General features: G+C 37.0%; 1 protein-coding gene across 16 annotated transcripts in view; it reads right to left on the bottom strand.

Moving 5' to 3' along the window:
- Positions 1 to 23,479, bottom strand: part of LOC129762197 (afadin) — a 294,629-nt gene that overhangs the window by 130,068 nt on the left and 141,082 nt on the right. Inside the window, exon 2 of one of the 16 annotated variants that reach the window (XM_055760242.1) lies at positions 21,347 to 21,544. The exons of 14 other annotated variants lie outside the window; for them this stretch is intronic. In XM_055760242.1, coding sequence (XP_055616217.1) covers positions 21,347 to 21,368 — 22 coding nt within the window. In that variant the 5' untranslated portion in view covers positions 21,369 to 21,544. Of the gene's footprint in view, positions 1 to 21,346; positions 22,151 to 23,479 lie in introns of those variants that run through there. One more of the 16 variants, XM_055760241.1, reaches the window with a different exon arrangement.

The raw sequence follows: 23,479 nt of genomic DNA, 5'->3' as shown, positions 1-23,479 counted from the left end.
GCCAATACTCCGAACAAATAGCAATTGTTTACGAAGATGGTTTTGTTAGCAGCTAATTCGATCCAATGAATACCCTTTTCATTCCTGGTATGGCGCTCGCCGACATCGAGAATTACTCCAAATATATCACAATCCGGTTCGAAGGACCAAATGTCGGGGATCATAAATTGGGTTGAATAATTTGGACGGCAACTCTCCTATTTCCTGCTGCATACACCGTTTGGTTCTTCCAACATAGATATAGATGACACTCAGTACATAGCACTTTTCTCCATAAATATATTACACAGCTCAAGTTCTTCATATAACATTTCACAACATATACAATTTATTTACAATTCATTGTCTCGTAAAACTACACATATAAAACATAAACCGGCTAGGCAAAAACTCTGGGAAGCTCAGCGGATTTGGGATACTTAGGTCCAACTAACTACAATGATAGCTGCTCGTTTCAAAACATGTTTGCCTCGCTCTTCGTCGACGGGGATGACGTCATCTCTCTTCTCTTCGTTGGAATTAAATTTTTATAGCGATCTCTTGTTTACACTCTACGAAACAACGATGCGAAAAGGAAAGCAACTATCTCCTGTACAGGGTTGCCTCTAAATGTTATTTCCAGACAATGACTATTGAAATTTTTCGTGAAACTCTGAAGGGAAATGGAAGAATTCAGAAAATTCAATTCGCATATATTCCACGATTACATAGTGACAAGCGGTGTTAGTGCATTTGATGTTTGCGCTAACGAAGTTAATCTTCGTTCGAAAGTGGAAATGGATTTCAATGTGATAAAACGCACTCCTATATCTTCTTCTATCTATATAAATAAAAATGGATCGCCGAAAGTGTTGATAAGAGCACAATTCGAGGAAGGAGTTGTACGTTTTTGGGCTTTCTTTATTTTATCATATTTCTGTATCAAACATTTATTCCATGTAACGGGGAACATGTTATTTGCAAGTGATTGAAAAATCTTGAACGAAAGTTGTGTGTCTGGAAATAATCTTATAACATCAGGACGAGTTTTGGTAGAAGTAATGGGAATTTTATAGTGAAAGGTAATTTTAAACGGTAGATTAGAAGATCAATCAATGAACAGTTTTGTGATTGGAGCCATGAATGTGCGCTTAGTAAAGCGTCGTGCACAAATTACGTAACGCTAAAAATCCGGATTTTGGACCCCCTCCCCCCTACGTAACGCAATTTCCTATCTCTAATACACAGAAAGTAACGCAACCTCGACCCCAACCCCCCTCTCCCCCTTATCGCTTTACGTAATTTGAGCACGACGCCTAAGAAAACGTGAATGTTTGAAGGTATTGATAACAAAAAAAAAATTTTAGGCGGGACGAAGTTTGCCGGGTCAGCTAGTATCACTTAATAATTTTCGTTTGATTGCCTATTCACAAGAGCACATTGGAATATAGTTTCTAGATATAAACTACTCTTTCGGAATGTCCAAGACGCTACATTTTCCCTAAGAGTTCAAAAACTCCGAGAAAGGAGAAAAAAATTACGGAGCGACCGAAAACACGTCCGCACTCGACTAATAGATCTTCCTCTCTTAGTAAGTACGCTGTCGCTGGCGTATAAATAGTGCACCACTTCTAAGGAAAATTTTAACTTCCCGTTTGGCGGTCATCGAAGCGACATCGTTGCCGGCGAGCGTCGAGCGAGAATGAATTCATTCTGCTCATCTTATGTCATTTTCGTTTTCCTTCGAGCTGTGGGCGCGAGCAAATATTTCACTAGCTGTGGATTTGGCAATGCAATCAACACATCGAGCCGAGCCATGGCAAAGCATGCGTAGTAACGTTTTTCGCCACATATGTAGGGAAAAATCAAGATGGGCCGTCATCGCCAGCTCACAAGGAAAATTAGTGCTCTGCTGGGATACTATATGTGATATAGACCAGGATTCCAGTCGCAAAGCTGTCTCCACCAATGTTGGAACTCTATGCAATACTACTGTAACTGCACCTCACCAAGCTATCGACTCTTCAAGGTTAGAAATACAAAATCTACTTGAAAATTCGAATTTCTCTATTCAAAAATGGGTGGATTATATCTATGATATAGCCGTAAAGTCGACGTGGGACTTCCGTTGTCTTAGTAAGCAGTTCAATTTAATAAAACAATTTTCGAATTAAAAAAAAATCAACATATTAGCTTTGTAAGTGAAAAGTTTGAACAGTTGCCATGTAAGATTAATTCGTGTATTGTAATTGATTATGCTCTTCGTTACAAGTAAATTTGTTGACCGTCGTTTAACGTTTGATATGATGCCTAGGACTACCAAAATATGTGGACGGAAGAATTGTCAAACGTTCATTGTATTTTACATTTCCCTCTGAAATTATTGCATATCTCATGTTTACGTAGTTCTCGAACCGCGAAAGTTCGCTCATTTCTAGTGTCTCAAATGACGATTTTCCCAGGCTTCTCAGTTTAGAAGTACATTTTAGGGAAAGATATTCCGATCTGCCCAAAGACAAGCGAGCACAAAAATGCATGTATTTGCAAAGCGGATTCCCCCAGACATCTTTGTTTCGAAATCCATCTTAGCGAAACACATTTCAGAGGGAACAAAAATACCCTCGACTTGCACGTATGGGAAAGCGGATTCCACCAGGCACATTCACTATGAAGTAAGTGTTAGGGAAACACCTTTTGGCGTGAACAAAAATAACCCCAATTTGAAAATATTTTCAAAGCCGATTCCTCCGGGAACATCGATTTTGAAGTATGTGTTGGGGAAACCGTAAATCGGGCCAATCAAAACTTGCCAGTTAGGGCGTTAAGATAACGGTTGACATTTTATAGTTATTCAATTGTTTATCGCATGAAAGATAACATTTTATTAGTTGTGAAAGACGCGTAGAAATATTTTCTATCAATTGATGCAAACATCTGTCCCAATCTATTTAAAAAATTTTAGGTTATAAGCATTCGAAATATTTCATTTTTTCCTGCATGTTCTGTGTTTAGGTTTCCATTTCACCCTCAAATACTGCCGTTAGACGTAGTCCCACGTCAAAATAGTGATTTCCAAAATCGGACAAACCATGATCAGAGATGTACAAAACATGATCATAATTTCTCTTTGAAGAAAAACATCAAAAAACATAAAAATAATTTGAACGCCGTGGCATTTCAAAAACCCAAACTCGCCTTGATTAGATGTGATTTTCATGAAGAAAATCGATTTGCATTTACTAGTTGCGTGAAAACACCAAAATTCGGACAAAACCAACATCATTTACCGTAATTGAGTCTGATATATAAACGCTTTGAAAAAAAAAGGTAAGATGTTGTATCTAGGAAACGACAGCATATTTTCGATGTAGAACTACGCAATTATATTATGCAATCCACTTGTTTACCACTTCGAATATCATCTTAGAATGCATCGAAATTTTTGTAACAGATTATGTTCTTCGTTACAAGCAAATTTGATGAATGTCCTTTTACGTTTGATAAGATGCCTAGGACAACCAACATATGTGAACGGAAGAATTGTCAAACGTATTAACGATCATTGTATTTTACATTTCCCTCTGAAATTATTGCACATCTCATGTTTACGTAGTTCTCGAACCGCGAAAGTTCATTCACCTCTAGTATCTGAAATGACGATTTACCCAGGCTTTTCAGTATGAAAGTACGTTTTACGGAAACATATCCCGGTCTGCACAACGATAAGCGAGTACAAAAGTACTCAACACCAAAAAATACCCCCTTGCTTGTATTTGCAAAGTGGATTCCATTAATTTAGCATTAATTTAGAAGTCCGTGTCAGGGAAACACAGCTCGGTGGGAACAAAAATACCCCCGACTTTCATGTATATTTGCAAAGCGGATTCCCTCAGGCACAATGATTTGGAAGTCCGTGTTAGGGAAACACAGCTCGGTGGGAACAAAAATACCCCCGACTTGCATGTTTATTTGCAAAGCGGATTTCCACAGGTACATCGATTTAGAAGTCTGTGTTGGGGAAACCGTAAATCGGGCCAATCAAAACTTGCCAGTTAGGGCGTTAAGATAACGGTTGACATTTTACAGTTATTCAATTGTTCATCTCATGAAAAACTAACTTTTTATTAATCGTGATAGACGCGGAGAAATATTTCGTGTCAATTGATGCAAAAATGTTTCCGAACTGTTAAGAAATGTTCAAGTTATAAGCATTCGAAATACGGGTAGGGTTAGCACACAGATCGGCAGAACAAATATATGAGAAAAAGGAAATTCTTCCAGTTTTCATGAATTCAAACCGTTTAGAGATTAGCGAATTGTAATGTATATCATATAAAACCAATCTTAGAGAATTTTCGATTCGATTGGTATGCAAATCATGAGAATTCGTTCAAGGTGAAAATAGTTATTAAAGTTAACTTTATTTCACAAAAACGTGACCTGTTTTCTGATTTGACACCCTTCCTAAAAGACGTAGTTCTACATCAAAAAACAACTTTACATCCACTTCTGAAGCCTTCACACCAAGTGTAAGCTTGCGAATTATTACCGTTAATAACTTCTGCAATATTTCAAACACTCAAATTTTAACAAACTCAATGTAATATTAGGCTGTCAAAAAAGTCCTGCGGTATTTCCGCGAGGTGTCGTAGGCGCGAAGTTCTAGTTGTATTCATTGTATCGAGTCATACTATAGCTTGTTGGAAAGGTATTTTTGCGCGCTATAATATAGTCCTTGACAGTGTTTCGTTTGGTTAAGTCGTTCGTGAGTTATAGTGTCGCAAATATTGAGCAAAATAAAGAGAAAATCCGACATATTTTACAGTACTACTATGACAAAGGCAAAAATGCATCTCAAGCTGCCAATAAAATTTGTGCAGTTTATGGACCCGATACAGTTTCCATTTCCACCGTAGCATCGGTCGTAGCATCGGCCAAGAGCTGGGGATAAGTCATCAAACCGTTATTAACCATTTGAATAAGCTTGGATTCACAAAGAAGTTCGATGTATGGATGCCACACACGTTGACGCAATAAAACATCTTTGACCGTATCGACGCATGTGAATCGCTGCTGAATCGCAACAAAATCTACCCGTTTCTGAAGCGGATGGTGACTGGCGATGAAAAGTGGGTCACTTACGACAACGTGAAGCGCAAACGGTCGTGGTCGAAGCCCGCTGAAGCGGCTCAGACGGTGGTCAAGCCCTCATTAATGGCCAGGAAGGTTCTGCTGTGTGTTTGGTGGGATTGTCAAGGAATAATCTATTATGAGCTGCTTCCCTATGGCCAAACGCTCAATTCGGACCTGTACTGCCAACAACTGGACCGCTTGAAGGTAGCACTCATGAAGAAGAGGCCATCTTTGATAAACAGAGGCCGCATTGTCTTCCATCAGGACAACGCCAGGCCACACACTTCTTTGGTGACGCGCCAGAAGCTCCGGGAGCTCGGATGGGAGGTTCTTTTGCATCCGCCGTATAGTCCGGACCTTGCACCAAGTGACTACCACCTGTTTTTGTCCATGGCGAACGAGCTAGGTAGTCAGAAGTTAGCCACAAAAGAGGCCTGTGAAAATTGGCTATCCGAGTTTTTTGCCAATAAGGAAGCGAGCTTCTATAACAGGGGTGTTATGAAGTTGGCATCTCGTTGGAAACAAGTCATCGAACAAAACGGCGCATATTTGACTTAAAACAGATGATTGTAACTAATTTTATGAACAAATGAAAATTCAAAAAAAATACAGCAGGACTTTTTTGACAGCCTAATATATTGTTGCTATATTCATTGTAAGTAAAAATCATGAATCTGCACCCAAAAAAAACATCCCATATTCGTTCACAAAATAAACGAGCACAGAACAGCAAAACAGTTTTGGTTTGACTTGAGGACGCCTAATGTAACGTGCAAAATAATGTTCTTGGCGGCCACAATTTACTCACGCCACTTATGCCCAAACTCAGTGTACCAGAATAATTCGAGTGTTGATTTGCCATCGCGGGGATCGTGATGCAAAGTTAAACTTTCTGCCACCATACGTACATAGGTACCTATGGGTTGAATACCAAATGGCTCGAAGAAACACGAAGCATCGCTGCTCTAATGTTGTTTGTGTTTCCGTTATTTTCCACCCTCGCTGGCTGAATTTGTGCTTTCATTTGCTTAACGAATTTATGTTGTGTTGATTTTGCGATTCTCGTCTACTGCGCCAGGAACATCTTTCTCTCGTCCTTCGTGGCCTTAAAACGCGCACAATGCGTAGGAATCGTGGATCCCCATCATTAGAAACCACGGGGATACTTAGTGCAAATGGTGCTGTCGATAATGCGCAAAGTACTCTGCATCATCACACTGTGATGATGCAGAGTGCGGTACAGGCAAAATTAACTACGAAGGTGTAGCTCAAAACCACTGCTTCCTAATGGAAGTGTAAGCTGAACTTGAGAGGTTTAAGTGATGCCACCCTCGCATTATTGAAGCTACACAACCTCCTCTCATCACCGTGTAGAAGTGCGATGGCTCCAGTTTCGTTAGCATCTCAGCTGTTACTTTCAGTGCTGAAGTTTTCGCGTGCACTATTGTCTCACGTCATAACACATCTCTGGATCGTTTTGTCAAAAAACTCGCTAACGTTGGCAATGAAAAATGGTTCCAGTCATATTTGGAGTATTCACTTGGCATCGTTTAGAGCGCAGCAAATATTTTTTTATTTCATTTCATTACATAGATGGATGAGAGAGAAATGCATCATCATGCAATTGCCTGGTGGAGCAGTTTTTGTTGTTGTTGAAATAGCGAAGAAGAAATTCAAGTAGCAGTTACACTTGAAACATATTCTTCAGAACTTCCATCTCATAGAAATTGATGAAGATGAAATTGCTCAACTGGCAATCGTTTTTCCACGGACAGAAAACAACTCACATTAGGTGGAAAGGTATTTCGATACTCGCCATCATCAATGTCATCGCTTATTGCACAATCATTCTTCTCGAAATTGACAACCATTATAGCATTCCCGAAAAATTCTACATATGACAAGCCCCAAATCGGCCTAAATTTTCGACAATGCATCGTCGTAATCGTTCATCGCTATCTGTCGGTCAACAAATTGGTGAGACATTTCGCTCCCAAAACAACATCAATTCCCAATTGTGTTGACAAAACGTTGAGCAGCCGAACCAAAATACCGTTTAGTTCGTTTGTCACCTGATGGCCTCGAACTAGTTTAGTGTTTATCAAAGGTTCCGAAGTTTCTCAGTAATCGCGCTGCGCTTGTTATGCTAGCAACAAACGTGCCATTAGCCATAGACGACGCAGCTCCACATGGACACAATGTAAAATCGATAAGCTACCCCACCACCCCGCGCGTCGTGAACATATTTTCGCATGCGGTAACCAATCCCTCTCTCCACCCCTCATGTAGGCTAGAAAGGTAAATTACAATAAGTGGCATTCCTGGTATTATGCTGCTTGGGGATTGAAAATATAAAAAAGGGGGGAAATACATTTAGTTTCAGCAATAAATGGGCCGGGTTGTATTTCCATAGTAGACGAGCCACCCAACGCCACCTGATTCGGAGAAGTGTGGGAGGGGGAAAGAGGAAAACAAAACTTACAAATATACAAATACAATGTCGGAGGTAAACTTGATGGACTAGTTGTTCAACGATTTCACCTCTGCGGCAGAAAGCTCTCCCCACTAGTCATAAGCATGGTAGCTGATGTTTGTTTGTCAGTAATTTATGAAATGGACAGCGAACAAACGGATCATCTAGGAAGACGTAGAAAAGAAGTGGGTACGGAAACTCTTACAGTTCAAAACCTTTGTCTATCTACACTCGACGAAACAAAATTGAGGAACAGAGATTTTTGAAATGTTGTAACTTCGCATGAACACGCAACGCATGAAAACGGTCATTTTGAAACTTTAACTATCAAGTTTCGGAATATGGAACACATTTTTATCTTTGTGTGTCAAAACTGTCGGGAAGAAATAAAAAAACAAGAATTTTTTTCTGATTTTTTTCATTTTTTTTTGTGGTTTCAAATTTTTATATAATTTTTTGTTAACCAAGTCAACTAAGCCAATTGACCTTATCAACAAGCTCTCATTCGATTCTTAGAACGTTCCTGTAAGACTTTTCAATAGATAGAGATATTTTTGTTTTAATGGAAAATTGCTGCTTCGTCTTTAATGATGAATAATTCAATAAATAATTATCGGTACGTCATATCGATACGTTTAGCAAATTGCACCAGAAGCACAAAATGTGAAGCGTACCCACGGAATGAACGATTCGTTACTTTCATTTTCATAAGTTTGTGGGTGAGGAGGCTCAATCGGACATGATTTAGGGGTGCCTCAAAGCGCCCAATTTTTTGACAAAGCTGCTCGAGACGATAAGAAAAACTGCATTCGGATCAGAACACATTCGGTGGACATCAAGACAACAGGCAGTTACAGCGAGTGGCGAGTGGCAAACGCAATCGCAAAACGGCAGCTGGTAGCAGAAGAAAAAAGTTTGTTCTTTGTACAAACTGCTTTGGTGGCAAATCCAGAACAAGGCGGAATCGAGGGCGTTCGAAATGGTTTTTTTTTTTCAAAACCACGAGTACTAAGTTTTCTAAATTGGAACCATTCCATAAAACAAGGCGCTTTTCAGGGCCATTAAACCTTCCAAAAAAGAGTTTAGGAAATACAGTTCAATGCTTTCTAAAACATTATCCAAAATAATAATACACACAAATTGATTTTTTCACAATTTGTTTGCCAGGATATGATGAGTATGTGAATTTGGCAGTTGTTCTGAGCTTATTGATTTTCACCGATTCTCAAATTGCTTCCAGATTGAAAGTACAGTAATTTACACTTATCTCGACATTTAGCTAATTGGACGGACCTGTAATGCGGCATTTTTAGTTAGACATTTTTGTAAACATAGAGTTCGGGGTCCAAATTATGACCCCACATTGAAAGTCGACACTGTACCACTGTCATCGCAAATGTTCAATTACAGGTTAAAATTACCTCCAAAATTACCGACACTGAGTGGCGGTAATGCGACGTGCCATTGAAAGTAATTTACTGTACAATATGTCCCAAGCTGGATGGGAAGAAATTTTCCAACTGTGAAAGCTGTGGCGAGTGGCAAACGCAATCGCTAAACAGAAAGGTTTAGCCGAACAAGATGGGGATATCAAGTGATAACAAAACAATAAACTCTTCAGATTGAAGATAATTTTGTGATCCTGCCCAGCAAACATTAAATCATATAACTTTGCACATGATAAGTCACATATAATTTCGTATCAAATCACAATCGCATAAAATATCAATCAAAATATCGATCATATATATCTATAATCGCATAAAATGCAAAAACGCGATTTTCCATGTCATCGATGGATTGAGTGGTAACGTTGTCGTATCAAATCGCATATCAGTCCAAAAAGCATCGCATATCGTTATATACGGCTTTATATGCGTACAAAATATGGCATATACGTATATCGCCTCCACTTTTGTTTGTATATGCTAGTTATCTGCATCATATATCATACAAATGTGTCTTGGTTGTATGTATATCGCCTCAAATTATAGCTATTCATACGACTTAATGTTTGCTGGGTGAAAAGGACCCTTTTTAGCCTGCATGTGAATTCAACGAGCGAACAAATCGTAATGAATGTATTTTTTTGCCATCGCTGCCTTTTAACGCTCTCGTTGGACTCGCCCCTTTGGCTGAGTCTGCCGATTTGTCTCTATCCTGTGAGTGTGTACCGCTAAAGTACAAAACGCGCGGATCCGCTGAAAAATATATCATTCTCTTTCAAACCGTAAATCAGTGTGGTTGTATGGCATCATTTCACATCACATCGCATCAACGGATTGGTGCCGGAGCACCAGTATACCTAATAGCGGTTATAGAATTTCGGCCGCCGAAGTGCTCGAGTTGGCTTGCAAAGCTGCTCACGACAATAAGAAAACCCGCCTACAGAACAGAGCACATTCGGTTCGGAGGCAACAACTAGTTTCAGCGAGTGGCAAACGCAATCGCAAAACGGCAGCAGGTAGATGAAGGAAAAAGTTTGTTTATACAGACTGCTTTGGTGGCAAAACCAGCCACCGTAAAACACCGCGCTTTTCAGGGCCATTAAACCATTCAAAGAAGAGTTATTAAAAGTTATTCACAATACCAATGCATTCTAAAGTGACATAATATGACATATAATATAAACTGATTTATTTTGTTTATGCTTATTCTTCTTGTGCTTGTGGCTTCAAATTACAACACATTGTATGCAGGATGGCATTAACAAATTTTCTCGGTAGCAAGAACTGCTTTCTTTGGTTGATAAATGATGTTGAAAATTGACTGACGTTACATCTGCATTGTATAGAAAATTAACTAAGGAGCAACATGATGAGCTATGTATTTCCTGCTGCTCTGTTCTTATTTTAAAGGACTTTAATCCGAAGGTCATCCGTCCCTGTATTTACTGTTGGTTTTTCAGAACGCTTCTAGCTTGTTTATTTCTCGACAGATCATAGAGTTCGTCTCCAAAACCTCAGTTCTTTTTCATTTTTATTTACTTTGTTTGCGGAGACTACAAATCTTACAATTCATTCGTCTCCGAAACCACAGTTTAAGGTACGGTAATGTACTCAATAGTGAAATATATGATAGTGAATGAGCTGATAACCACCTATGAATTCCCTATCACAGCCATCATTTTGATTGTACGATATGTGCATACGCCGAAAGATGCCCGGCGTTGGACATTTAATAAGTACAAAGCCTTCAGAAAAAAAAACAAGAATCAAGTTTGTAAACAAAAACGCAAAAACACAACACCAAAGGTTCTTTTCAGAACCCCCAACATGTTCATGAAGAGTAAACAGTAAACTAATCCATTTTTCAGGTAGATAGGTAGGTATTCACGTAGGAGAAGAACATAAAAAAATATATTCGAAATATATATTTAGCAAAAGCTGTCCCCTTTGTATAGTCCTACGTCACTCCGGTTATGTCCCCGACATTACCCACCCGTCTTTTTTTCTTCTGATCCTCGAAAATCTTCCAAGGGGGGAGGGGCACATGAAATTAGGAAAATCGAAAAAATGTTTTCGGTGCCAAATGTCTTCAAATTGCATGATACGTCGAGATCTGGTATTATATCGAAAAAAAATTTTGACTAATGCTTTGATGCATGATGTATTCTTTCCATCCATTCATTTCCACCCAGGTTAAGTCCTAGAAGATCGATTTCCGGCAAAAAAAAATCGGAATAACACCAAATCTAAACCTTTCATACATTTTTAAGTCATTTGGCATCGAAATTTTTTTTCGATTTTTTATATTAGATTGATCGTAGAATTAACGCGAAAGAGCAGCCCGTTTGCAAAAATAATATGTAATAAAATGTGGTGTGATATTGTAAAAATAATATATAATGATATTATAAAAATAATATTATAAAATTATACTTTTAAAAATATATATTATGAAAATATTATAAAAATCAGTTTTTGAGCGATTCATCGTCGGTGAGACCTGTTTCGTGAGAATCTATTATTTGTGCGATTCCTGTTTTGATTGATTAATAAAATCGCTCAAAGGAGAAACCGATTAAAAAAATGAAAACACAAAATCAAGTTTACCTGTACCCATTTTTCAAAAATTGTAAGCTTTAAATCGCTCAATCAATTTTTCATCTTTTTTACTTCAAAAGAAAGGAATGTAGATGAACTTTCTAGGAAACTATGTCCCGAATGATTTCTAGACGAATATTTAAAAAAAAAGGTTTTTATGATTTTTCAGATGTGAACAACAAGGAAAGCTTTGCTTTGCATATTATTGGAAAACTGACACATTTTTAAATTAAACTCCATTCAATCTCCTTTCATTTGAAATTTTGGTCACGCGGTTTGAAAACACCATCTCGAATTGTTGTGAAACGTTGTGGGTGTAAAAACATTGGTCAGTTAAGTAACTTGTTATCAAAAAAGAATTACATTTCTTCTTGAAAAAGGCCAAAGTTTTTGTCTCAGTTTTAGAACACTTCTATCTCAGAAACTTTAATACCGACACAGTTTTGGTCAAAGAATGAAGTGTAGGAAATGTAGTTGCAAACTAAAAATCATTTTTCTCAAAAAAATGTTTGTTTAAAAATTCTGAACAAAAATTATATGAATAGACATTACAATTACCAACAAGCCACCCATGTATCGAAAGAAGAGCACTGGTACAGAGAAAGAGTTTCCATGACAATTTTTTCATGTTTTCTTCAAAAAATTACTATTTATGTTTTACTCGCAACTTGTTTGTGCGATCGACATGTTCTGTAAGCTATTTTCTATATTTCGAAACATGTCGAGCGCGAAATTCACACACAAAAATGTTAAGAGTTATGGAGCATTATTTTTTCAGGAGTCAAAAATTCCATATATACCAAAAACTATAAAAGATAGAAAGTTGGCGTCTTCGACAAAAGTCCACATTTGAATAAGATCTAAAACATATGTCACATATCGCTTTCCTCACTTTAAACAAAGTTAGGATCAGTATTAATTTTCTCAAAGAAAACATGAAGAAGTATACATTTTCCGATGCTAGGACGGCTTATTGGTAATTGTATGGGCTATTTATGTAATTTTTTTAATGAATTAAAAAAAATACGTTTTTTGGACAACTGATTTTCAAATTTTTAAGGAATCTTTTTCTCAGAGTAACATTTTTTTTATTAGATTTTTCAGTATTTAAAATTAATTTTTTCTACATTTTTCTACATTTCATTCTTTGATTAACATTTTGTGGGTATTAAAGTTTTGGAGACAAATTTTTTTGTAGAATTTTTTTTCAATTTCAAGCACATTGGATTCTGTTTACGCGATTTCAAGATTTTATTTTACGCGATTTTTGCATCGATTACGCATTAATCGCAAAAAAAGATTATTCAGTGTAAAATAATCAAAAACTGGTCAGGTAGTTTAAAATTTAGAAATTTAGAAAAACAAGTAGATTTTTCCAAATCAGCATAAAAATGGATGAAAATTATATAACTCGAGAACAGAAAAAAGTGAGCATTACTGAAATTTAGATATATCGTATAAAAAAGTATCAGCTTTCAGATATAAAAAAATTAGGATGATCCATTAGTTCTTGACACATTGGGAACCACAAAAACCAAACAAACGTTCAAATAAGAGCAGACATTCGAGGTGTCATATGATATTTTTTTCTGGAAAACCTAAAATGTTTTCGTTCGAGAAAAACAGTTCAAAAGTTAAAAAAAAACAGATTTTCAGGCCAATTTTGAAAGGCGAAATGAAAAAAACACATTTTTTGAAATTTAGATATATCGTATAAAAAAGTATCAGCTTTCAGATATAAAAAAATTAGGATGATCCATTAGTTCTTGACACATTGGGAACCACAAAAACCAAACAAACGTTCAAATAAGAGCAGACATTCGAGGTGTCATATGATATTTTTTTCTGGAAAACCTAAAATGTTTTCGTTCGAGAAAAACAGTTCAAAAGTTAAAAAAAAAACAGATTTTCAGGCCAATTTTGAAAGGCGAAATGAAAAAAACACATTTTTTGAAAACGAATATACGAAGTTTGAGTGATATTAGAGCTTTTTTTTTATTGTATGTCTTTTTAATGGAATGGCTGTTCAGAGTGTTTTGAATAAACACAAAATAACACATCATGTATGAAATACAGATTCTTTTTTTATTAGTAAGGTAAATGATGTTGGTTTGTACGATTTTGGGTGCTTTTACACCCAAATCGATTTTTCTACATGAAAATCACATGTAATCAAGTCGAGTTTGGGTTTGTTGAAAAGCCTCTAGTTGCCTCTAGTATTTTATGTTTTTAACCATTTTCTTCAAAGACAAATTATGATCATGGTTTGTCCACCTCTGATCATGATTTGTCCAAAAAATGATCATGGTTTGTCCGATTTTGGAAATCACAATTTTTGAATGAAAAAAATCGAATTTTCAAATGGATGTTGAATTTTTCATTACTTGAGTTTACTGTCATCATATTGATCCATTCATAATTTAGGCTTTCTTCAGAGTATTAAATTTTATGATTTCAATTGAGGGCCTTTGAATGCAAGGGGTGTAAGTGACTTGATCGATTTCTCTTCATCAACTTTTTCTTTAGTTAATAACTCAACTGCAAAAAATGTTCCAATTTAAGTTCGCTATAGAATCCGATAGATGATGTTCTGACCTATCTTCCACATTTTTTTTCTTTCTTTATTAAAGAGATTTTCAGCCAAAGGCTGGTTCAGCTCTAATCTTCTACATTGTCAAATACAACTGTGAATGTATTTGCAGCTAAGTTATGACCAAAAGAGAGGGTCGATGTAGAGAAATCGATCAAATCACTTACACCCCTTTCATTATAAGCCCCTCAATTATTATTTTATCATCGTATGTTTGTTGCTTTTTTATGTTATATTGAATGAATTTATTTGCTATCAAGAGATGTAACAAAATAATTTTTTTTGTTAAAAATCTTTCCTTTCTTTATTTGAGGAAATGTTGAACAACAGATGCAAATCAAATGGATGTTTTTTGAATATATGTGTTACATAATAGAATTATGAAACGACCCGAAAATGGCTAAAAATTCTAAACAATAATGGCCAAAATATATTTGATGAACACGTCGAATGCCCCGGTTTAAAAGCCATTGGATGGACATTTTTAAACGTATTAGAACCATCGTATCTGATCGTAGTGGAAAGTATTTCTGTTCGAAAGGGAATGCTTATGAGCTTATATGCTTATATTATATACCTTTATAATCATATGTTATACTGTGTGTCACCGATGACTGACGCGGCCTGAACGAAAACTCAGTGTCAGTCACCGGTGACTGACGTGGCAGCCAACGTGTTAAGATTGAAACAAATTTTAAAATAATCCGCGTATACTTCTTAAATGACCAGTTATCGTAATCGTCTCACTTAGAAAAATACAAAAAAAGATTTTATACATAAAAAATATACGATAAGATACACTATTGTGATCAGAGACTCTGAAACAGTAACAGTGGTCTTCCTATCAATTACACCCAAAAGTTTGGGGCAAATCACTCCGGAAGGGGTTATTGATAATCGATTCAAAAATGATCAATTAAGACAAGTATAGGAGAAACCCATCAAATGTACGCAGGGGAACCGCGGGTAAAACGGACAGTGGGGGTATAATGGACAGGTGGTTGATTTGTATAGTTGCATTATGAATTCCAAATTTCTATCGGTGGGAACTCCTTCTACATGCTATTCTATAATATGTAAACCATCTTTTGACAACGAATACTGATTAAAAGTGAAATATGGAAACAAAAACCGAGAATCAAACATGATTCCGTGTGTGGATGTAATTTTTTGCGGCTTCGATATTAAGAATTTTGAGTGGTTTAATTGCAAAATTCAATTCGGTGATGGTTATACTTCGCTTTAAGAGTTGACAGAGAAGCGATATTAGGTATGTACGGAAAAGTAAATTCTTTCGTAAGTGGTAAATTTAAATTATTGGAATAATTGCACTGGTTGAAATGGACAGTCACATCCATAATCACATTCAATGCATAATGGAAAGTGAACGGAAGAATATTGAACTCTTTTTTATATTGCTTTCTCTTTTCGTTCTATTTCAGTTACTGGACACACAAACACTGAGAGAGAGAGAGCGAAATTATTCCTCTCGCGAGCGATAAACTTCTACGCTACGCTATTATTAACCTGTCCATATTCCCCCCACTACATGTCCATTATACCCGCATCGATAAACATGTTCTACTTTTCGGCTTGTTTTAATTTCAGTAAAAAGGCATGGGAAAACAAATTTTTATAAAACATTTTTCCAATTATTTCGAAAACCAGTATATTGAACTGTAAAAAACTGCAACGATACAATTGAAGTTATTCTTAACATGTCCGTCTTACCCCCATTTCTCCTATGAAAATTGGGTCGAAGACTTTTATAAATGAGCCGATATGGGACCGTTCTTGGCGGGACATTGTCTTCTTCTGATTTTCCCTTGTTTAGGTCGATGGGGTATACTGATTGCCTGAATTCTCGAACCTTAAGAATTTTGAAGAAAAAACAGAAATTGAACAATTCATGGTTTATATTGGATAATGAAAGTTCATGTAAATTTGATAATGGGCAATTGAATTACTTATTTTGTATTCACAAGTTTTAGTTCCGACAGCTCACGAAAGTTTCGTGTTTCGCTATATTTGTACCATTTCTATTAGATTTTTATATGCTTCTCTGAAAGCCTTTTGAAAATCGAGCAACCATTAACTATCGCCTAAGGGTGAACAGCGACCACGATTCTCTTCGTTATATCAAAAATTTACAGTGACAAAGGATGGAGTTTCGTCGCCGAATGTGGGATGGCTGAACCCAAATCGAGATGAAGCATCTTTGCATGAAAGCGGAATCATGTCATATTCATGCAATATGTCCAATATGTCTTCATTATAAACATGCATCCATGAGGACAGAACTACGTACCAACCGAAACCGAGCGTGATATCGCCTAATACCATGAAAAAAAATAAGGGCAACCACAAGCCTATCATGAACCAAGTTAACCATTAGCATTATTCACAATTAAAACCGAAACCGCATCTACAAAATTACGCCCACAAACGGTGGCTTTCGTGGAAGAACAGTCAAATAACGTAAATTCTAAGGAAAGCAAGGTACGATGAGCGAACCCAACTGTATTTTTTCGAACCACGGCTCCGCTACTGCAGTCACTTAGCTGATTGTCGGAATTACAACGAAATTCGCCCAGAATTTCATTCCATAGCAGAAAAAAAAAATGCAATTTTTCCACAAGACTAAGCTATTATTATTTGCATTGCAATTTAAACAAGTGAACCGATTGGTAATGTTATATTTAAACTAAAAAAAATCGAAATCTGAATAAACTATATAAAAATATATAAAATCTAACATCCAGAATCAGTAGCAGTGCTGTAAATTTTAAACAATGTTAAAATATGAACTTTTGTCAAAAAGGTCATCAATCCAATCTAAATGTTATAGCATTTCATGCAAATTCGACTGGTCATTGGCATTAAAACAAAGTTCTCACTCAAAAACTGACCTAAGAAAATTAGTCAAAAAGGGTAATGTACGAATTCATACATGTTTTGATTAAAGAATATCAAAATAAAGGGCCTGGCTGGGTATGGAAGTAAGAAGTGCCCCCAAACCAAATCACCAGCTCTTGGGAATTTTGTATAGAGTATCAAAAAAAGAAGTTTAAGCATTTTTTAACTTTTTTTGTGATTCAGTATACAATCTATGGTTGAAAGCGTACTTTTCATTTATTTGCACGCCATTCTCAATAGCTTCGAGAGAAAAATTTGAATAAATAAATAGTGAAAGTGCATCTTGCTATGGTGTACAGAGAAATATTGCCAAAAAAGAAAATCTTTAAATATAGGAAATGTTTTTTTTGTTTTGTTTTGTTGTCAAATTGTTTTTAAGTCTAAATATTTTTTTTGCTGCAGTAGAAATATTGTTCTGATTTTTACATAACCAAAGGCACAATAAAGTGAGTTTACAAGGCAGCGGCAGCCAGTTAACGGACAGTGACAACTATACTGCCGTCAATTTTTTCAACTGTTTCAATGTTATTCCTCATGTAAGAATTATGGTCTCTGAAGATTGAAGTCGAATCGTTGCCTAGTTCCCACAACCTTACAAACCAGGGATTCTAAAAGTAGTCGTCATTGATTCCTTGGGGTCGAGATCGGTTTCCCAGGGGTCGAAATAAACCAAAATGGTTTGGGGGGGGGGGGGGGTGGGCGATGAGGTATAAAAATCTATTAATTAAGTTCTTATTTCAAACTTTCAAGACACTGTGTAAGTTGTGTTGCGAGAACCAATTTGTTTTAAGACTGACTAATATTTTTGTAGAAAGTATTATTGTTGTAATTTGTATAAACAATCATTAATAATACTTGATATTTTCTGAATTTTGTGTCAACCGTAAAGTTTTTGGATTTGAATTCGAGAAATTTGGGTTTACGGATCGATGATATCACTTCATTCTAGAAAAGAGGTCTTTTCCCTAAAATAGTTTCTAAATCCCTGTTAAACAGTTCTAAATGGCCAATGTTTTTACACCCACATTGTCTTTGTTTTTGAACATGGAATAAAAAATTCATGATCCTATTTAAAATCAAAAACAGCTTGTTTTACTTCTAAACAAGAAGGTCACAAAAAAATCGAGGTCGAGGAATAATAAATTTAAAAAATAATTGAAAAAGCATCACTAGAAACTCAACGACAACCCTTAGCAGCTGTCCTGCCCGAATTTGAACGCAATTAAATCGAAGAATGATGAATCTGACTTTGTTAGCTTTGGCTTGAAGTGCTTCAAAGCGATCAAACGTTGCCAACATGTATGTAAAATTTGTTAGGCGATCTTTTGTGAGATTAAAACCGAGGTATATTGAATAACAAATATACAAAAAGTTTGTCTTAGATAAAAAAAATTGAAAGGAAGTATCGTAAAAAATCGATCTTCTAAATATTGATCCAATAGCGCCCAATCTTAGACCAAACATTCACGCAGCTTCACCTAGATTCACTATCACTAATTTGACATCCTCGAAAGCGATCCAAACGTTCACATTATGATTATAAAGATTGTCAGGTGGTGTGATTAAAATCAATGTACACTGAAGAAAGGCATTCCAAGATCGAAAAAATCGAAAGAAAAATATCGATCTTTACGATTTCTTTCGGTTACAAAGCGAATCCAATTAACCTAATTGAAAGCTTTCATTTGGTTTCTAGAATGTACCTGTAGTACCTTTCAATACAGAGATATTTCAGTTTGAATGAAAAATTACTGCTTCGTCTTCGATGATGGACAATTTAATAAATAATAAACGCAGCGAAACTGAAAGGTGGTTTTGAAACTTCAAATGATTTTTGTACGAGGATAATTTGTTGCCTTGACGGAAAAAATGTTTCAATTTTCTGCATCGATTTAAAAAAAAAAGTGTCAAAAACAGGTATCTTGAACTGGTTTATGGAAAACTTTCTGTGATTTTGCAAATTTTGTAGTAAGTTGTAATGCTTTCAGATAAATTTTTAGCCAAAACCTCTGTGAACTTTAATATTGATACATTCATCCGTTTTATTTTTTATTAATTGTTTGAAATAAATTGGAGGAACACTTAATCGCAAACTGTAGGGGAACCGTAGGTAATACGGACAGTGGGGGTAATATGGACAGGTGGTTGATTTATATAGTTACAGTTAGGAATTTCAGATTTCTGTTAATGAGAACACCTTCTAAATGTTATTCTATAATATTTAAGCCACTCTATGGTAATGAATACTAATATCAAAAGCGGAAAAAGGGAACAAAAACTGAAAATCATACATGATTCCGCGTGTGGATGTAATTCTAGCTGCTTCGATATTAAGCATTTTGAGTGGTTTAATAACAAAATTCAATTCGCTGTTGGTAATATTTCGGTTTGTGAGTTAACAGAGAAGCGATATTAGGTATGTACGGAAAAGTAAATTCATTTTTGAGTGGAAAATTTAAGTTATTGAAATAATTCTACTGGTGGGGTAAAACGGACAGTTGCCAGTAGGAGTGAGATGGACTGTGAAAAGTCTGTTTAATGTTTAAAATGGAAATCAAATCGCCAAATGTGGACTATTTAGAAGCTGACTGGAACTAAAAGCAAAATAGTTGAGGTTCTGTCCGTTTTTACTGCTGAAAAGCACGATATCACTTCTATGTGGATTAATTCGATTTTTTCATCATTTGACGGGCATTCGCGATGAGTTCAGACCTTGGTTGAATAAAATTATTCCTCTCGCGATCGGTAAACCTCTACGCTTCATATATTACAAACCTGTCCATATTACCCCCACTATGTGTCCATTATACCCGCATCGAAAAATTTTTTGTAATTTTCGGTCTTTTTTGATTTGAGTAAAAAAACAATGAAAAACACTTTTTTTGTAAAATATTTGGCCAATCAAGTAGAAAAACAGTATATTGAATTGCAAAAAACTGCATCGAAGTTTTGGGAAACATGATTTTCCAAAGATATAATTGGTGTTTCTCTTAACATGTCCGTTTTACCCCCATCCTCGGAACGAACGATTCTTAACTTTCGTTTTCATATGTTTGTGGGAAGAGGAATCAAATGAAAGCTGTTTAATAAGGTTAATTGGATTCGCCAAGCGTTTTGTAGACTGACACAAAATATGGTGTTCGTCTACAAAAAGTTAAAAAAGTTAAAAGATATGTTAGCCCACTACATCTACTCAAATCAAGATAATGGTGTGATAGTTTTCGTCGAAACAAGAAAACGTTTTATTGAGAAGGAACCCACAATTCGCCTGAATGTGTATAATCGAACGGAATAAACATATTTCTAAGGTTCTCCGGAATATGATGTTTTCTCCATCGGAAAAAAATTACAATTTCAACTTGCACACCAGGTTCACCAGGTTCACCAACGATTTTAAACCATTACCACATGGGTATATCCGTAACTGAGATATCAGAATAAATTCATATACGTTTGACATTGAGGATACAACTGAAAACGTGTAACATTGATTAATAATTCAGCGGACTGGAAAATCCACATTATCCTTGAGACAACGGCAATCAAAATGTATGATGATTAAAAAGAAGATCGTCCCACTCGGCAGCTACAATTATTATGAATTACAATACTTATGGTTGCTATATGTCATCGAAACAGTTTTGAAGTCTATACTTTGTATTTCAAGGAATCGGAATTGACCGCTAGCAACATATTGTGGAATTTCGAACAGAGCCTCAACCCCTAATTGCGTATCGATTACAAGAAATAAGGCGAACATATCGTATACAATGGCACATACATCTCAAGAACATGTGCCGACGTACTTTTCCGTAAGTACATCTTTTGAAGCGTTTTTGTTTCTTCTCTCGGTTGCGCCCGCCACGCATCGGCGAGGCTATTTTCCCTCCTATCACCATCGACAAACACGCCTACACTCGGGACATGACTCCACACTGAGCAGACACAAACGCCATCAGCGTTTCGCAATTGATATTTTGTTGTTTTTTTTCGAATTTCGCGCTAACATCGTTCACGCTCTCTACACCACCCCCCACAGTAAGTGAAGACAGTATGCAAAACTTATCAAAATAAAACTTTCTTCTCGTTCGCTGTTTGTTTATGGAAGGCGCACGTTCGACGCAGTGCTTGGGGAAAATATGAAACATATGTACACAGCATCTAGCGCGTTTAGTTTGAAGGAGAAATGTTGTGTAATTTCGAACTTACGCCGGATACCCCAGTCCATCATGGTGCCAGATTTGTGTTCGATGGCCGCATGTGTGATCTATTCCCGCAGCATCGTCACCACTTTCCCGTGTCGAATTCGTTTCACTTCCACTGGGTAATCTCTCTGACGCTCGCTTGGCATGGAACCACGAAGCGAACGGCTCGTACTTCCGTCACTTCAAAAATTCATCACATTCACTGTTGAAACATATCCCCGTAGCAAAACAGATCCAACTTTAAATGGATTTCCCATCAACACACACACTCTCTCTCTCTCTCTCTCCCAGTGGACCACGAAACTCACGAACTGAAGCACCGTGTCTATATTGCCAAACAAATAAAAACATCCACTAAATCACACTTCCCCAGGTAACGACAACGGTGAGATTGAACTTATTCGCACGCCGGAAGGAAAACAAGTGACGACAGAACGGAAGAAGCACCGGAGTTGCTGGAGATCGGCTCGGGAAAAGTTAATGTATACAATGCGACGAGGAGACAAATCACCACATCCGAGACGCGCGAGATGGCCAATGTTTTCGTTCTTTCTTCGGGCCATGAACCAAGCACACACGCACACACAAAGCTCTATGAAAACAAAAAAAAACTACCACTGCTACCGTAACAGTTCACAAAGCTTAATTACCATCCGCGAACTTCAAACGATGTAATCGTACTTGAATCCATAGTCTTCCCCACCGGAGCAGCAGCTGTCGTCACATCGGCGAAGCGAACACGTCACACGGCGTCGGATATAGCGCGTCGTCGTTTCGAACCGTTCCGTCCGCCGTGGTCACACTGACTGATTCGCTCGCTACTTGTGACACGTCGTTGTTGTGCCGGCAGCTATCCGTTCTACAGAGCACACCACGCGCGCCGCTACTGGTGCAATTTTCCGCTCCTGTTACGTGCTTCCGCTTTTTGTTCAGTGATCCCACCGGCTCGAGTATGAAAGCACGAGGAGATCGTGGGGTGGGTCTCCATTGCACTGCCACCTTACGTCGGCGGGGGGCAATTGTTTTCCCGCTAGCTTGTATCAAGGTGCACTTTTTTTTTGTCTGAATAAATTGCCTATAACATTTGAGAATATTTTAACTTGGAATCATTAAAAAAACCAATTCCAAAGTTATTGAAATTGAATGTGTGCCCGGCAATCAGCAGTGCCTGCTTGAATCTCTGGTCTGCGGTCGGGACGAGATTACAACGAGCGGCAATAGTAATGTGTTATACAAGGACTCTAACTCGAATTCGTACGCCTCCATGCAGATCTCTTTTCACTACTTTTGGAAGTCAATTTCAGGAGTCCATCCTTAGTATGGCAACACTTGTTCATTGCAACTGCCTTCAGTTGCATTCAGTGGCTTAGCGTGACTGGGTTACACCCGGGGTGGATATTTTGGATGTCACCCTTCCAATCAAATCTTGATTCCGTTCTCAAATGAAAGATCAAATTTACCGAACCAAGAAACTTTAAATTGAGAATACTGTTTTGTCTCATATTCCGAACAGTTTCAAATTCCGAACACTTCATTTTTAAATGTAAATTTACTAAACTTTTATGTTATAAATAATAGAATAATGAAAACACAGACATTCTTTGAGGTATTAGATTCATTTTGGCATCATTTACAGGTATCGATACAACCTATAATTTATAATATTAAACATTTGCAAAAAATCGTTGCAATAGGTGCACTTCGTTTACCTGTTCGGTTGTTTGTACCCCGGGTAATGAAATGCAACAAATGTATGCAACTCGGTCACACGGCCGCCTATTGTTGCAACGAAAAACGTTGCGCAGATTGTGGAGAGAGCCATGATGAGAATCCTTGCCCGAAAGAGCGCAAGTGTCTTCATTGCGGCGGGACTCCTCATGATCTTACTCAATGCCCGGTGTACATACAACGAGGGGAAAAAATCAAGCGTTCCTTAAAAGAACGTTCCAAGCGGACTTATGCAGAAATGCTTAAGAGTCCCGTTCCAACGACTCAGGACAATCCCTACTCCATTCTGCAGAACGACGAGCCTGTTGCTGACGCTCCCAATGCAGGAAGTTCCGGTACATCGCAGGGTGCCATCAGGAAAAGAAAAATTACTTCTTTTCCATCACTCCCCAGAAAGAAAACCGAAACT

Source organism: Toxorhynchites rutilus, chromosome 1 (assembly GCF_029784135.1).
Source record: "Toxorhynchites rutilus septentrionalis strain SRP chromosome 1, ASM2978413v1, whole genome shotgun sequence".
NCBI classification, from domain to species: domain Eukaryota; kingdom Metazoa; phylum Arthropoda; class Insecta; order Diptera; family Culicidae; genus Toxorhynchites; species Toxorhynchites rutilus.
The sequence above is the reverse complement of the archived record's forward strand: the minus strand, read 5'-3'. Positions and strand labels throughout refer to the sequence as shown.